This window comes from Macaca mulatta, chromosome 17, assembly GCF_049350105.2.
Source record: "Macaca mulatta isolate MMU2019108-1 chromosome 17, T2T-MMU8v2.0, whole genome shotgun sequence".
Taxonomy (NCBI): Eukaryota; Metazoa; Chordata; class Mammalia; order Primates; family Cercopithecidae; genus Macaca; species Macaca mulatta.
Window position 1 is genome coordinate 24,267,437 of NC_133422.1, and position 18,524 is coordinate 24,285,960.

Consider the following 18,524-nt stretch of genomic DNA (forward strand, 5'->3'; position numbering starts at 1 on the left):
ATAGGAGATACACTTTAAATAAAGAGACACAAAAAGTTTAAAAGGAATAGGTTGTTGAAAACACGATCCTTTCTGCACTGCATTATACTGCCAGATTTATCGTAAGTTAGGTGATTGTTTCTCAGTGGATCTGTTTGTGGACTCTATTCTGCTCTATTTATCTATTTAACCTTGGACAACACGACACTATCTTCATTACTCTAGCTTTCTTAGTTGCTGTTCTAGATCCTTTGTATTTTCATATGCAATCATGTACCACATAATGACATTTTGATCAACAATGGACCACATATATGACAGCAGTCCTATAATAGCAGAGTTAAATAATTCCCAATAATGTCATATCATCATAAAGTAAAAAATCACTTTTACAAAACAATTTAGTGTAGCCTATGTGTACAATGTTTGTAATGTCTTAGTGTATAGTAATGTCCTGGGCCTTCACATTCACTCACCACTCACTCACTGACTCACCCAGGGCAACTTCCAGTCCTGCAAGTTCTCTTCATGGTAAGTGTCCCATTCAGGTATATCATTTTTTACCTTTAATGGTGTATTTTTACTGAAACTCTTCTATATTTAGATACACAAATACTTAGCATTGTGTTACAACTGGATACAGTAAGACAGGGTATGGGGATGTAGCCTAAGAGCAATAGGCTTTACTGCACAGCCTAGGTATGTAGTAGGCTGTATTATCTAAGTTTGTGTAAGTATACTCTATGATGTTCATAACAACAAAATTGCCTAACCCGCTTCTCAGAATGTATCCCTGTCATTAAGTGACACACTGTAATTTTAAAGCTTATCAATCTCCCCCATCCCTCCTCCACATAAATAAATAAATAAATAAATAAATAAATAAATAAATAAATAAACTTGCTGGAATTCTGACTGTAATCAATTGGATTTGGGGGAGAATTAAGATAATTATATTGTTTTCCAGTCCGTGTATATTATATATTGCTCCATTTATGCAGGCCTTGAATTTTTCTGAGCAATGTTTTGTAGTTTTGAGTGTAGAGTCTTGCAGATCTTTTGTTAGGTTTATTCCTAGGCATTTGATACTATTCTAAATGGTATCTTTTAAATTTTCACTTTTTAATTGTTTGTTGCTACTTTATAGAAATAGAGTTGATTTTTAAAACATTGTTTTTACAAGTATTTGGCAACTTTGCTAAATTCATTTATAAAAGTGGTAACACTGGACATCCTTATCTTGCTTCTAATCTCAGGGGAGGTGGAGGAGTGATCACTACTGCACCATTAAGTATGATATGGCTATAGAGTATTGATAGATATCCTTTATTAGATTAAAGAAATTATTTTCTATTACTAGTTTGCTGATATGTCTTTTTTTATGAACAGGTGGTACATTTTATCAAACTGTTTTCCCTACTCATTAAGTTAATAGCATTTTCCTCCTTCACTGTGTTAATGTGATAAATAAACATGCTCCTGGAATAAGTCCCATTTAGTCATGATGTTTATCCTTTTTACATACTGCCAGATTTAATTTGCTAACATTTTGTATAGGATTTTTGTCTCTCTGCTCAAGAGTTGTGTTTGTTTCAAAATTTTCACTTTACATATTTTAAAGCTATATTACTAGACACATACAGATTTAGAATTGGTATGTCTTCTTGTTGTTGCACTGACTCTTTTAACATTACAAAATATTCCCATTTATCCCTAATAACACATCTTGCTTTAACATCTATTTGGTCTGATATTAATATTGTTGTACCAGGTTACTTTTGGTTGGGGTCTGCATGGTATAACAATTAGTACTGGATCAACTGTAATTCATATGTGAAAAAATTTTAAAGGTCCTTAACCCCTACACTATGTACAATAATTAATTCTAGACATATACCACAATGGCAAAGCAATAAATCTTCTAAAAGAAAACAAAGAAATAGCTTTATGATCTCCAAGTAAGCAAATATTTTTTAAGGCAGAATACACACAGCACTGACCATAAAAATAAAAGATTAATAAATCAGACTTCATGAAAATTGCAACTTTTATTTATAAAAGACACCATTAAGAACTTCTGTTTCTGGCCAAAATAAAGTAACAGGAACTGAATTTATCCTCCTACCTGAAATAACCAAAAAATTAGCCAAAATGAAGAAACAACAGTCTCTATGACATAGGACATCAAGCAATAAGAGCAGTGATCCCTGAAAGACGGAAAATAAATGAACAGTAAACCCTGCAACTGCCCTTGCTTACAGCCTTAAGAGTTTCCAGACTGTAGAAAAGAGGAATCCAGATGGGACGTGGTAGAAACCCTGAGGTGAGGAACTGGAGTTGAGACACCAGAGAGAGCAAGACATCTAGAGCTTGCAGGATGTACCTGAGAGGAAAAAACTAGAGAGAGAGAGAGAACTCTAGAGATTTGCAGAGGATTTACCCTGGACTATTTAGCAGAAGAATGATCGGCATGTATTTGTCAGGAAACTACCCAAAGTTGGGAAAAAAAAAACCATCCAAAAGGATCAGAGTTATCAGCACCTTATCTTCACTCGGAGTCATAACTAGGTCCTGTTTGTACCTCATATTTCATAGGGCATGGGGTAAGATACCCAGTAAGATCTTACATCAGTAGTGAGTAGTTAGGTTCAGACTAAACACTGCTCTGGCTTCGTCTACCAAATCTTAAAAGCAAGACCCAGAAGGATCAAACTGTTTCTAAGTAACTCAGTTGTGTTCTCAGAAAAAAGTTCAAGAACATTTATAGAAACACAAAAATATACAGCACCTAATGTGGTTTGGTTGTGTCCCCACCCAAATCTCATCTTGAATTGTAACTCCCACAATCCCACATGTCATGGGAGGAACCCGGTGGGAGGTGATTGAAATATGGGGGTGGGTCTTTCCTGTGCTGTTCTTGTGATAGTGAGTGAATGAGTCTCGTGAGGTCTGATGGTTTTAAAAAGCAGAGTTTCCCTGCACAAGCTCTCCTCTCTCTGCCTAATGCCATTCACAGAAAATGTGACTTGCCCCTCTTTGCCTTCCTCCACAATTGTGAGGCTTCCCCAGCCACGTGGAACTGTAGGTCCAGTTAAACCTCTTTCTTTTGTAAATTGCCCAGTCTCGGGTATTCTTTATCAGCAGGGTGAAAATGGACTAATACAGCATCCAATAATGTAAAATTTCCAGTGTCAAGTATCCAATAAAAAATTACCAGGCATGGGGCCAGGAGCAGTGGCTCACACCTGTAATCCCAGCACTTTGGGTGGAAAGGTGGGCAGATCACGAGGTCAAGAGATTGAGACCATCCTGGCCAACATGGTGAAACCCTGTTTTCGCTAAAATACAAAAATTAGCTGGGCGTGATGGCGCATGCCTGTAGTCCCAGCTACTCGGGAGGCTGAGGCAGGAGAATCGCTTGAACCCAGGAGTCAGAGGTTGCAGTGAGCCAAGATCATGCCACTGCACTCCAGCCTGGGGACAGAGCGAGACTCCATCTCAAAAAAAGAAAAAAAATTACCACGCTTGCAACAAAGCAGGAAAATATAACACAAAATAAAGAGAAATATCAATTAAAAGGTGATCCAGAACCAACACAAATATTAAAATTAGCAGGAAGAAATTAAAAGTTACTATAACTGTACTTTATGTTTAAAAAGTTAAGCAGAGAAATAAAAGAACCAAACCAACCTTTTTTTTTTTTTTAACAAGACAGAGACTCGTTCTGTCAATCAGGCTGGAGGGCAGTAGCACAATCACAGACCACGGTAGCCTTGAACTCCTGGGCTCAAGTGACCTCCTGCCTCAGCCCCTCGAGAAGCTGGGACTACAGGTGTGTACCACCATGTTCAGCTAACTTTTAAATTTTTTTTGTATAGAGAAAGTCTTGCTATGTTGCCCAGGCTGGTCTTGAACTCCTAGGCTCAAGCACTCCTCCCACGTTGGCCCCCCAAAGCACTAGGATTACAGGCATGAGCTACCATGCCCAGCCCAAATCAAACGTCTAAGAATAAAAACTACAATGTCTGAGATAAAACATGCAAAATTACATTGAGACAAAATATACATATACATAAGACTAATGAAAGATTAGACACTGCATAAGAAAGATTAATGAACATGAAGGCATAGCAATAGAAATGATCTAAAATGAGACACAGAGGAAAAAAAGTTTTAAAAAATGAGGCCGGGCGCGGTGGCTCAAGCCTGTAATCCCAGCACTTTGGGAGGCCGAGGCGGGTGGATCACGAGGTCAGGAGATCGAGACTATCCTGGCTAACATGGTGAAACCCCGTCTCTACTAAAAATACAAAAAACTAGCCGGGCGTGGTGGCGGGCGCCTGTAGTCTCAGCTACTTGGGAGGCTGAGGCGGGAGAATGGCGTGAACCCGGGAGGCGGAGCTTGCAGTGAGCCGAGATCACACCACTGCACTCCAGCCTGGGAGACACAGCGAGACTCCGTCTCAAAAAAAAAAAAATAAATAAAAAATAAAAAATAAAAAATGAAAAGAGCATCAGTAAGCAATAGAACAACTTTAAACAGCCTATTATACATGTAACTGGAGTCTGAAAGGGAGAGGAAGGTAGAGAAAAAACATTTGCAGAAATAATGGCCAACATTTTCCCAAATCTGATAAAAATTATAATCCAAGAAGTTCAACAAATGCCAAGCACAAGAAACATAAAGAAAACTATACCGAGACACATCATAAATTGCTTAAAACTGGTGATAAACAGAAAAATCTTAAAAGAAGCCAGAGATAAATTTATACAGATAAAAAAGATAATAATGACAACAGATTTCTCATTGAAAACAATGATAATGAGAGGACAATGGAATCACATCTTTAGAGTACTACACATTTGAAAAACTGTTAACTGATTACATATCCTGCAGAAGTATCTTTCAAAAAGGCAAAATACTTTTTCAGACACACAAAGCTGAAAAAAGTAATTCCCAGCAAATTCTCACTGCAAGAAATATTAAAGGAAGTCCTTCAGACAGAGGAAAAATGACATCAAATGGAAAGATGGATCTACACAAAAGAAGGAAGAGCCCTAAAAATAGTAACTACATAGCTATCCTAACTATCACTGACCAATCCCCAGCTTTAATGGAGCCTTGTCAAGATCAACAGATATGCCTGACTCCTAGCTGATCCCAAATATCTGAGCAATGAACAGTTATTGTTGTATAAAAAAAGGAAAAAGGATATCCATTAAGACAATAAAAAGACAAGCCACATATTGTGAGATATATCTGCAATACATATACTCCAAAGTAAGATTTGTATCCGAGTAAATGACTCTTACAAATCAGAAAAGCAACCCCAATTAAAAACTGGTCAAAGGCTTGAACTGGTACTACCCAAGAGAATATTCAAATAGTCAATAAGCATATGAAAAGGGATTAACACCATAAGACAGGAGGAAAATGTTACGACAAGAGGAAAAGGTGTAACTTACCAAGCACTGACCAGGACACAGAGCAATAAGATGCATTTAGTAGAAGTGTTAAACTAGTTCGACCACTTCGGAAAACTGGCCATATCTATTAAAGCTAAACATGTGGATACCCTATGACCTAGCATATTTATATGACCAATGAAAATGAGCCCTATGTAAACAAGACAGGTAAAAGAATGTTCACAGTAGCTTTATTTATATTAGCCCATATAACCCAAATGTCCATTAACAGTAGAATACATATATATTCTCACAATTAAGTTCTATACAGCAATAAAAACAAAACATTTTACAACTATACACAACATGGATAAATCTCACAAAATAATTTTGGGCCATAGAACTCATACACCCAAGAATACATACTATATAATTCCATTTATCTACAGTTCCCAGAACAGGTAATATAATCTATGATGACAGAAATCAGAAAAGGGGTTACCTTTGTGGTGAAGCATTGAACAGCGGAGGGCTTAAGAGAGCTTCATGAGGTGAAGAAGTTATGTACATTCACCTGTGTGGAGGTTACATGGATGTATGGGATGGGAGGGGTGTATGTGTATATGTGTATAAAAATTCCTCAAGCGCATTTAAGATTTCTATATTTTTCATATATTATAATGTACTTCAATAAAAAATGAAATGGAAAAAATTCTTAAAACGTCTATGAAAGTGAGGGAGTTGCGGGGGGAAGATAGCTCATACATTGCTGGTGGGAGAGTAAACTGGTCCAGCTCCATGATATTCGGTAGTACATGTGAATATTACAGATGCACATAACTCTTTGACTCAGCAAATCAATTTCTAGTAATCTATCTTCAGAAATACTTACTCATATGTAAAATATTGTTATGTATAAGGGCAATATGAAAACATTTTTTATTGGCAAAAGGTTGGTAAGAACTGAAATGTCCATCAACAAGAAGCTAATTTAAAAAAAAAAACGACACTGTGGGACATCCTTAAGCTTCCTACACATCCTGTTTTTGTTTTTGTTTTGTTTTGTTTTTAAAAGAGACAGGGTCTTGATCTGTCATTCAGGCTGCAGTGCAGCAGCACCCATCTCCAACCTCTGGGCTCAAGTGATCCTCCTGCCTCAGCCTCCCAACTAGCTGGAACTACAGGCACATGCCACTATGCCCGGCTAATTTTTCTGTTTTTATTTTTGTAGAGACGAGGTCTTGCTATGTCACCCAGGCTGGTCTTGAACCCCTGGGATTAAGTGATCCTCCCTCCTTAGCCTTCCAAAGTTCTGGAACTGCAGGTGTGAGCCACTGTGCCCAGCCACATCCTTAAATAATGAGGTTTGTTACACATTAATGTGGGACAATCTCTAAGTATACTGCATGGCTAACAAAGCAAATATAGTATCAAAAAAAGGAGGGGAAAGACTGTATCTATCATCTACCTGCTGTATAGACATCAGGTATCTCTGGAAGGATAAAATGGATCGCCTCTGGGAGGAAACTAATTAGCTGGGAGACAAAGATTGAAAGGTCTTATTAATTATCCTTTGAAAACCATATGAATATAGGGTAATCCTTATTTTAAGATATAACTATTTGTATTATCAGGCTGGTGTTAAAAAAAAAGATAAATTGATCTTTTTTAAGTAAATAAGTTATAAAAGCAAAGATTTCAGAACTGAGTACATAAGGATTTTAAGATTTTGATTTGTGCTCCTTTTCATTATTCATAAGCATGAGGAACTTACCCATACTGTGTTGTTGTCAATACTGCTCCTCTCTTTTCCTTTTCAAGTTTTAACTTCTTCTTTCTTTCAATATTGGCCAGAGTTGGATAGTTTCTAGAAAATAATAAAAGTTCATTATAATACGGCTTTTACAGTACAACTTTAAGCAATCAAGCAATTGCTGAATTTAGCAATTTTGTTTAACAACTAACACAGCAAATTATAAACCTTTAACTGCTTCTATAGTTTTTTAAGAGGGAAAAAAGTACTTATGACAATGTTACTCAAAGTCTGGACCAGCTGCTGATCCACAAACTTTGCTAGCAGTCTGCAACTAGATAAGAAGGGTACACTGGAATTTAAATCAAATATATCATACAATGTGCTCAAACTGATCTAATTCATTTATATGGCATGTACCTATAAATACTGCTTTTAAAAAATTTTAAGTCTATTCAATTTATTCTAGTAACTACCTTTTATTTCTCTTATTTATTTATTTATTTTTGAGTCGGAATCTCGCTCTGTCACCCAGGTTGGAGTGCAATGGCACAATCTCAGCTCACTGCAACCTCAGCCTCCCGGGTTCAAGCAATTCTCCTGCCTCGGCCTCCCAAGAAGCTGGGATTACAGTCACCTGCCATCACGCCCAGCTAATTTTTGTATTTTTTTGTAAAGACAGGGTCACATCACGTTGGCCAGGCTGGTTTTGAACTCCTGACCTCAGGTGATCCACCCACCTCAGCTTCCCCAAATGCTGGGATTACAGGCATGAGCCACCATGCCTGGCCAAGTCTATTCAATTTCTTATGCAAACACATGCTAGGTATATCGAAATTACCAAGATGAGGAGGAGACAGTTCTCAAAAAATATACAGGCCAGGCACGGTGGCTCACGCCTGTAATCCCAGCATTTTGGGAGGCTGAGGTGGGTGGATCATTTGAGGTCAGGAGTTTGAGACCAGCTTGACCTACATAGTGAAACACCATCTCTACTAAAATACAAAAATTAGCCAGGTGTGGTGACGGGCGCCTGTAATCCCAGCTACTCGCGAGGCTGAGGCAGGAGAATCGCTTGAACCCAGGAGGTGAAGGTTGCAGTGAGCAGAGATTGTGCCACTGCACTCCAGCCTGGGTGACAGAGCAAGACTCCCTCCCATTAAATAAATAAATAAATAAATAAATAAATAAATAAATAGTCTACCAGGAGGATAAGAAAAACACACAAATAGCGATAACATAAGACAAAAGTACCCCAAAGGGTATAAAGATTTGTGCAGGGGATGGTGTGGAACGGAAAGACTATATCTAATTGGAAAAATCCATAAAGAAAAGAAATGAAATTGGTCTTAAATGGTTACAGAAATGAGAGTGTGCTAAACAGGCCAAACAATGCAAACAAACCAAGACTTCAGAAAGTGAAAGAGGCTGGGCGTGGTGGCTCATGCCTGTAATCCCAGCACTTTGGGAGGCCGAGGTAGGTGGGTCACTTGAGGTCAGGAGTTCGAGACCAGCCTTGCCAACATGGTGAAACCCCATCCCTACTAAAAATACAAAAAATTAGTTGGGCATGGTGGCAGATGCCTACAATCCCAGCTACTCAGGAGGCTGAGACAAGAGAATTGCTTGAACCCAGGAGGCGGAGGTTGCAGTGAGCTGAGATCACGCTACTACACTCCAGCCTGGGTGACACAGCAAGATTCTGTCTCAAAAAAAAAAGAAAAAGTGAAAGAGATATCTGGAGAATGACAAGTAATTAATATGGTAGGAAACACAGTTACAGGCAATCAGACTGGAAAGGAAGACTCAGGCCAAAATATGCCTTGAATACAAAACTAGAAAGTTTATATTTAATTCAGCAGCTGATGGAGAGCCACAGAAAGTTATGAACAGGGAGAGATATATACAAGGCAGTGATTAAGATGAAATCTGACAGAAGTGTGCAAGATTAATTGCTTTGTTTCTCTACACAGCTGTGTGGAGATGCAGACACCAAACTTTCAGGGTGAGGGCAATAGATTCCAGGAGTATCAAAAACACAGAAGGAGGGGAACAGCTCTCTACTACTCAATCTGGCTGCTGATCAGAGTAAGTTTTGAGAAACATCAACAAATGTTTTCTGCCACTGCTTCTAGGACACTTCTCTACCTTCTTCCTATTTTTAATAATTTCATTACTGACTTGAATAGCACAGACAATATATAAAGCCTATGGGTGGGGCATACTGAAAGACAGGAATGGAAATGACATTGGGTAAGTAGTTTAGTAATCAGAAAAAAATGCAATGAATTTCAGCGAGGACAGTGTGAAGCAATATATATCCAGTCAAGAAAAATAGACTCAATAAAAAAAGATGATGAATGTACAAACTATAAATAAACATAAAAGGAAACGATCAAGGTCATAGGAGATAAAAATCTGACAGTCAGTCAGCAATATATGACTACATTTTTAGAAAGCAAACATAATCTAAGGTTATATGAAGTAGACTCTGGCACTTGTACGAGTGTGAAGTCTTCCTCCAGGACACTCAAAAGCAGTCAGATACTCTCAGGGTACTGTTTCCAGTTCTGTACTTCCAAACTAAAGGAACGCCGAGGGAAAAAAAAAAAAAAAGACTTGGAAGGGATTCAGAAGAGACTCAAGGATGATTAATAGGATGAAAAATAAAACCTCCAAAGAAAGATGAAAGGAATATTTGCAGCCTTTAAAAGAAGATGAGAAGTGACAATAAAAACAGTTTTACAGAGAGGATGGTCCAGTTGTTCTCAAACTGAAGAGAATATGCAGATGTAGAAATGAGAAAAACAGTGATGACTTTCACAGGCCTCACAGTGGCGAGACACATAACTCACAGCTACTCAACACCCTCCACAACTTTTAAATTTACTTCTTATTACTTAAGTTTCTTCAACATTTTTGCAGAGTACTGCAGACTCTTACCATGCTGGGCTATATGTTACATGATAAAATTAGGCACTACAGTGTACCATGTACCAGAGAGCAGATGCTAGGTAACTGCTTTTCAATAGTAAAGAATTTAAACGTGTTATAGCAAGTGGATTTTAGGTAAGACATAAGAAAGAATTCCCTAAATGAAACATCAAAGATGTGATGTGTAGAAACTCCTTTGATGGAAGCCTTCTAAAATAGCAAATTTTCTCTTTCTGGCAGACTGCAGTATCATGTTCCTAAAGGTAAGAAAACTTGTATTCCTAAAATTAAGTATCATGTTCCTAAAAGTAAGATTAGAGTTTTTAAAAGTTGTAAGATTTTATTTTTCTTGGTGCTGAAATCATTTTCCCTAAAGCCAAATCATACAGCATTAGTACTGCATAGGTCAGGAATTAAGAAAGAATCGCTTTTTTTGGTGGCTTTTTTGGGGAGGTAGGGGAAAGCAGGTTATTAGTGGAAAGCCTTAAAAGTTACCAAATTAAATACACTCTTCCAAAATTTATTACATTCTTATTTACACAGAATACAGATATTTAAAACTAGGGGAAAAAAGGTTGCTAGAAAGCAAATTATCCCAAAAGAGAAAAATCAGACACACAAGACCTAGTTACACACATAAACAACAGTAGGAAGCCACACTCCACCAACATGAAGCTGAGATAAATGAATAAGGAAACAAAGGAGGTCTGATGAAGGAGTTCAGGTTCCTAAAGTACAAGAAATAACAAATCCAAAGACTATTAAAAAAACATAAATTATGTCTTACATTGCAGTTACATACATGTAAAGCTTAGTCCAATATCTCCTGTTAGAGAATGGATAACATGAAGTTATAAAGACCATGACAAGGGAAATTTTCACAGTTGGTTTCTCTATATTTTTATCTACTAAAATCATTTTCTCCCTATACTTCTATCTTTCCTCAGTTCACTAAGAGGAAATGGCCCTGAAATTATGCTTTTTTCCTTCCTCTCTTCTCTTTCATTTTTTACCTCTTCTTCACCTTCCCCATTGCCTATACCTTATGCCTCCAGTGACAATCTTTAAGCACTACAGAGCCAACACATGGGCAAACCGTGCTAACCATTATCTTAGCACAGATCATTCTGGTCACATTATTCTCTCCAATTTTTTTTCCTATGCTCAAATTACGACCCATTTATTGGCTTTTCCCCTCTGCCTGTTCTATAAAATATAGTTACTCTTCCCACTCTCATTGAACCACAACTGCTTCCACACAAGCTACACTACTGTACTTTTATTTCTTTCTGAACATCAAAAAGATGTAGCATTCTTTAGGAGCAGATCTCCTGTGCTGGAATTCTGCACGAACCAGGGAAACAAAAGGATTTCCTCAGAGTCACAGTAAGCGTTGAAATAAATTGTAAAACTTCTCCACCTAGTGGACTCCCAGTCTGCTGTGAAAAATGTTCCACTGTTTTCTACAATAAAAGCTAGGTTTTGGAAACAAACCTCTACCACTCATTTTCCCTAAAGCCAAATCATACAGCACTGGTACCGCACAGGTCAGGAATTAAGAAAGAATCACTTTTTTTGGTGGCTTTTTTGGGGAGGTAGGGGAAAGCAGGTTATTAGTGGAAAGCCTTAAAAGTTACCAAATTGGGCCGGGCGCGGTGGCTCACGCCTGTAATCCCAGCACTTTGGGAGGCCGAGACGGGCGGATCACAAGGTCAGGAGATCGAGACCATCCTGGCTAACATGGTGAAACCCCGTCTCTACTAAAAGTACAAAAAAAAACTAGCCGGGCGAGGTGGCGGGCGCCTGTAGTCCCAGCTACTCGGGAGGCTGAGGTTGGAGAATGGCGTAAACCCAGGAGGCGGAGCTTGTAGTGAGCCGAGTTCGCACCACTGCACCCCAGCCTGGGTGACAGAGCAAAGACTCCGTCTCAAAAAAAAAAAAAAAAAAAAAAAAAAGTTACCAAATTAAATACACTAGATACCTCTGAGTCTGACTAACCTGAAAAATACAGAGATGAAGATATAAAGACAAAGATGTACTTTTGTTAAAGATAAAGAAGCCACATGCCAAGCAAACCTTCAGTTTTCTTTAGGCTTTAAAATTCTTACTCTGTGAACTCTTTCACAAGCTTTTCCTAACACAGCAGTTACATAAAGACCTTTTTTCCCCTGCATGTCAAAAGAATATAGTGGCTTCATCAGAAAGAATGTAGCTCTCGCAGAAAGACTAAATTCATGAAATAAGGACTATTCTGCCATACCAATGTGGAGCTTACTCTTTTTAGGAGTTTAATATTTTTTAAAAACTGAGAATGACAGGAATGTAGAAAGTAAGTATATTTTCGTAACAGGTTTTTTTTTTGTTCGTTTGTTTGTTGTTGTTTTTTAATTATACCTTAAGTTCTAGGGTATATGTATGTGCACAACGTGCAGGTTTGTTACATATGTATACTTGTGCCATGTTGGTATGCTGCACCCATCAACTTGTCAGCACCCATCAACTCGTCATTTGTAATTCCCAATGCCATCCCTCTCCCCTCCCTGCTGTTTGTTGTTTTTTTATTGAGACAGTCTCACTCTGTTGCCCAGGTTGGAGTACAGTGGCACGATCTTGGCTCACTGCAACCTCCGCCCCCCGGGTTCAAGCAATTCTCCTGCCTCAGCCTCCCAAGTATCTGGGATTACAGGCACATGCCACGATGCCCGGCTAATTTTTGTATTTTTAGTAGAGATAGGGTTTCGCCATGTTGGCCAGGCTGGTCTCGAACTCCTGACCTCAAGTGATCTGCCCACCTCGGCCTCCCAAAGTGCTGGGATTACAGGTGTGAGTCACCGTGCCCGGCCCATAATAGGTCTTTAAAAAACTGCTAGTGGGGATAGTATTTGTGTATTTTTGAGAAATCTATCAAGCATACCAATAGAAGAGCAGTATTTCCCATATCCTCCAATAAAATATACATATAGAAAAAACATATATAACATAAACTTCAGAATACGTTAAAGAGCAATAAGCTGAGAAACAAAATATGGAAGAACCTCAGATGAACTCAGCCAGTGCCCAAAGAATTTTCAGAGCACTTACTAACAAAGCAACACCACAGGTACAAATAAACTTCTTCCAAAACTGTCATCTTCACCCCATTTCCTCATTCTCTTTAAACACCTCTAAATTTCACAAACCTATAACCTCACTTATTGCCAACAGATTTTGCCCATTCCTCTTCCAAGGCACTTCTGCCTGCTGTCATAGCATACCTCTGGAAACCAGAGCTAGACTCTATCCCCTCTGCCCCCACCTGTCCTACATAAAAAGAATCACCAGCAAGCCTATCAAACACTTGCTCAAGCCAATCCTTTATTCAGAAGGATAGAGCTGCTTCCAAAACTCACCTACAGTTTTGAAATTCCACTGTGCCACTAAGAATTAAAGCAAACACTGCTAATAGCCTATTCTCCCCCATTCCTTAGCAATTTTGTTTTGGGGCATCCCATCAACTCCACTCCCACTGAAGGTAGTCAAGCAACCCACTTCTAGCCAATGAGATCCATATAAGTATCTCCTGGTTGGAACTAAAAACAAAGCTACTGTTTTCCCAATGAAAAGGGGGGAAACAAGGCTACATATACCTTTTGCCTTTTTCTCTTCTTTCTGCCTATTCTGTGGCTTAATATTTGCATATGCAAGAACATTCTGGTGACAGGCAAGAGGAGAGCCACCTACTCCAGTGCAACAAGAGACCGCCTACGTCCATGGTACTGTCATGCAGCAACAGCAGCCCTGATTATTTTTTTTTTTGAACCTTGGGAAAACGACACCTCTTTGCACTAAGCCATGGTAGTAAGGTTGCCATTCCATTTCCTAGAGCATGACTAGCTGACGCAAGCACCACTGCACCCTACCATCTCCTTTTATCCGAATACTTTCCATGCTCAAATAGGCATATCTTGATTTAAAAATATCCTCCTAAACAGTTTGGCAGTTCCTCATAAAGTTAAACATATGCTTACCATATGACTAACCAATCCCACTCCTGGATATTTATCCAAGCCAAATAAAACCCTATATTCAAAACAAAAACCTACACATGAGTGTTTATGAAGACTTTACATAAAGGCTAACTACTGGAAACAACACTCAACTGGGAATGGATAAACAAACTGTGATGTATCCACGCAATGGAAAAGAGTAATACTCAGCAATAAAAAACAAACAACTGCTACAAGGAACAACATGGATAACTCTCAAATGCAGACTAAGAATAAGTGAGACAGACTATAAAGGCCACATACTATATGATTCCATTTATGTGATGTTTCTGCAGAAGTATGAATATAAGAACAAAAAATAAACCAGTGGTTGCCAGTGGGTGGAGGGGAGGCTGCCATCAGGGCATAAGGCAATTTTTCCAGGTGAAGAAACACTGTTCTATATCATGATTCTGGTGGTATTTACATGACAGTACATATTTGTCAGAACTATCCACTAAAAAGGGTGAATTTCACTATCTGTACAATATACATTAAAATAAATTGGGGGAGGGAGACACAGCACCTCTTATAGGAAGTCTTGAAAAACACATTGATGGCCCTCCCCTCCAAAAACTCAAATATCCCTTGACCAGTCAGGATTATCCCTACATAGCTAAAATTAAAGCTTCAGTTACCTGTGGTCTTATGGCCACCTCATATATATTTATTCATTTCATATTACAGTGAGAATCCTAAAGGCAAGAGGTTACTTGTGTCTGTTTTTGGTGAACTCAGCCACATAGCAAAATCTCTGTCCTTTCAAATACTGAATGTTCACCTCTAATTTTCAAACTAAACTACTGTCAAGAAGTTATTCAAAGATAAGCAAAATGTCTATTAACATTTATTGAAAGGTTGCTGAGATTTCTTGCTAACATTAGAAAATCAAACTAGTCTTCTACAGGAACTTTATATAAATACAAGCTGCCTAAGCTAGTTTTCATCTTCAAATATTAATATTCCTCAAGTTTCTCTAGCCAGTGGAAAATTTTTCCTTTAAACATTTGTTGCACAAAACCACAAGGGGGCATAGTTCGCACTCACGTAGGGAAAAGTCATTAATACTTTAAAATGCGGATCAATTTGGTTTGTCTCAGTGATGGTCTACCCTATGTAGTGAGAATTTAATGTTCAAAACCACAGCAGTTTAAGTACTATTAGTTACACTATAATTTCCAAGCATAATTATTAATCATATCAACACATTTCTGCCCAATTTCTCTAAGAACAACAAAGGTACAGCTCAAACATTACTTACAAATACAAGTCTCAGTAAGATTTCTCCAACCACTTACTTGTGTGTACCAAAACAGAATTATACCCATAATAAAAATATCTTCAAGCCCCATTTACACACAATAACATTTATAAGCCTTCCCTATAACTGTGGCACTATGGGATAGAAACAGCCAGGTAAAAGTTGGTTCTTACATTTCAGAGCTCACACTTAATTCAAGAATAAAAGACACATATGCAAAGAAGTTCACCAACAGGGTCATAATAAAGGATATCTGTGCTAAAGAGGCAGAAAGGAGGTACCGTATTCAAAGAAGGGCAAGACATTTCTCTAGGCAGATGAGAAAAAATATCCCCAAAAGTGGATGGATTTCAGATGAGCTAAGAGCAATGAGCAGAACTTGAAAGATGGAGAAGGTAAGGCCGGGCGCAGTGGCTCACACCTGTAACCCCAGCACTTTGGGAGGCCGAGGCGGGCCAATCATGAGGTCAGGAGATTGAGACTATCCTGGCTTAACATGGTGAAACCCCATCTCTACTAAAAATACAAAAAAAAATTAGCCGGCCGTGGTGGCAGGCGCCTGTAGCCCCAGCTACTCAGGAGGCTGAGGCAGGAGAATGACGTGGACCCAGGAGGCAGAGCTTGCAGTGAGCCGAGATCATAACACTGCACTCCAGCCTGGGCAACAGAGCGAGACTCAGTCTCAAAAAAAAAAAAAGAAAAGATGGAGAAGGTAAGATCTTCCAGAAGCAGCACCATGAACAAAACTAAAAGGGCAAGAGTTCACAAACCCTGTATGAGATATGATAAATAACAAGTATGACTGAGACAAAAAGCCCCTATAAGCAAATAATGTGGAAATAACCAGAAAAGACAAGTTAAGCCCACATTATAGGATTCTGGTTGCTAGTTCTATGGAGTTTTATTCTCATGGGCATTTTAGTTGATTAAAAATAAAATCAGTTTAGGAAACTTTTAAATTTTACACTACACAGTCATCCATATAACTAAGAAACATATGCATATTGAACATCTAATTTTGCACCACAAAACAACAAACACAAAGAAAATACCCTAAATTTCTCTTTGGTCAAGCCAACTTCTTAAGTCAGATAGCACTGCCAAGTGTTCACTTGCAGACTACATTTCAATTGTGTGGGTTTTCTTGAACAGGATGTAGCAACTGAGCCAGAGCTGGGATTTTGCCAGATGAGTGCAATGGAGGACAAAGGAAGAAGGAAGCTGATATTGATAGGAGCAGCTGAAGTGAGCTAGGCTGGGTAGGGAAGTGAAGGAAGAAGGAATATGACAGAAAAACAAGGTAAAGAGGATGGGAAGCCTCAACTATTCCAAGCCTGGTAGAGGTGACAGTGAGCTGAACAGATGGAAAGAGGAGTACGTCCAACTTTAGAATCCAGGATGTAAAGTAAGTGGCTGAAACTGCATGAAGGTGAAGGGCACTGGAAATTTATTTTGTTTTGTTTTGTTTGAGACAAGGTCTCGCTCTATTACCCAAGCTGCAGCGCAGTGGTGTGAGTTGCCCACTGCAACTTCAAACTCCTGGGCTCAAGGGATCTTCCTGCCTCAGTCTCCTGAGTGGCTTGGACTACAGGTGCAGACCACTACGCCTGGCTAATTTTTTATTTTTGTAGATACAGGGTATCATTTGATTGCCCAGGCTTGGCGGTTAGAAATCTGAAAGTGAAAAGGTATTGAATGAATTCAAAATATATACAATTCCACTGCAGCATCTAACATGCCAAGGGCGAGCGACAAAAGCAATCAATCCCCGGGGAGGGTATGAGAATTGAAGACAGATGGCACAGAGCTCAAAGGAGAAGGGCCAAGGAGGAATCACCTGGAACCCTCATCAAGGACGCCCTGTGTATGTCACAACATCAGTCACTTTCTGTTCTCGTTTTATTTGACCTTTCCATCGCAATCTGCACTGCTAACCATATCTCCCTTCTCAAATTCTCCCCTCCGCTGGCTTCCAAAGGAAGTTTTCTTTGACCTCTCTGGTTACCACTCAGCAGGCTTGTTGGATTTTATTCTTTATTAGACCTTTATGTTGTAAGGGCTCAAGGTTCAATATTAGGCTACCTTCTCTTTCCACTCTACCCTGTCTCTGTGGGGAATCTCTTCCATATTCACAGTTTCATGACTCAGAAAACTATCTCCAGTCTAGTCTGGTCCAAGTCCCAATGCCTACTCAACATCTTCAAATAGATGCCTCAGGATCTCCTCAGACTCAACAATGTCCAAACCAATACCTCCAAACCCCATCCTCTTCCAGTGTTCCCTGCCTCAGTAAGAGGAACCACCTTTCACAGAGGTGCTCGGCCCAGAAACCTGGAAGTCTCCTAAAACCTCTCTCCTCTTCAACCTCATAATCATTTAATCCCCACTGTCCATTTTCACCTCCCAAATGTTCTACATCCACCTAGTTCTCTCCACCCCCACAACTGCCATCTTTTTTTCTTACCTATACTCACAGTTCCTTGAACATGCTAACCTCTGTCCGACCACTAATCCCTGCCTCCCCTTATCTTTTCCTAGTTAGTTCTGAGTTGAGCTACCCCCCCTTTGTCATGAAACATGCTAATCTTCCAGACGAGATGAAATCCCCTTCCTCTTTTTTTTTGTTTTGAGACAGAGTCTCGCTCTGTCACCCAGGCTGGAGTGCAGTGGCACAATCTCAGCTCATTGCAAGTTCCGCCTCCCGAGTTCACGCCATTCTCCTGCCTCAGCCTCTGGAGTAGCTGGGACTACAGGTGCGTGCCACCACGCCTGGCTAATTTTTTTGTATTTTTAGTAGAGACGGAGTTTCATCGTGTTAGCCAGGATGGTCTCGATCTCCTGACCTTGTGATCCAACTGCCTCGGCCTCCCAAAGTGCTGGGATTACAGAAGTCCCCTTCCTCTTATATGCTGAGGGAGGGAATAGTAGAGGGTCATGGGAGAGTGAAAGTGCTATAGACAAAGTAGAAAGAGTAAAGTTGGTTACCATTAATTTAATAGTGGCTCCACATTTCCCAGTTTAAATGATTTAATTTATACAACCACAAGATAGAAGAACCAAAGTTGGCAAATCGAGAAGTCACTTCAGACTTTTCCTATACCCTTCAGTAAACTCAAAGCTTCAGAAATGTAAGTTTAGTCAGATAACTTTCGAGTTGTTTTACAAT

At 39.1% G+C, this 18,524-nt stretch overlaps 1 protein-coding gene across 1 annotated transcript in view; it reads right to left on the bottom strand.

The window, feature by feature from the left end:
• The window catches only part of NUFIP1 (nuclear FMR1 interacting protein 1), a 55,558-nt gene that overhangs the window by 23,291 nt on the left and 13,743 nt on the right, over window positions 1–18,524 (bottom strand). Inside the window, exon 6 of the mRNA XM_015121010.3 lies at window positions 7,160–7,252. Within this exon, the coding sequence (XP_014976496.2) occupies window positions 7,160–7,252 (93 nt within the window). The remainder of the gene's footprint in view (window positions 1–7,159; window positions 7,253–18,524) is intronic.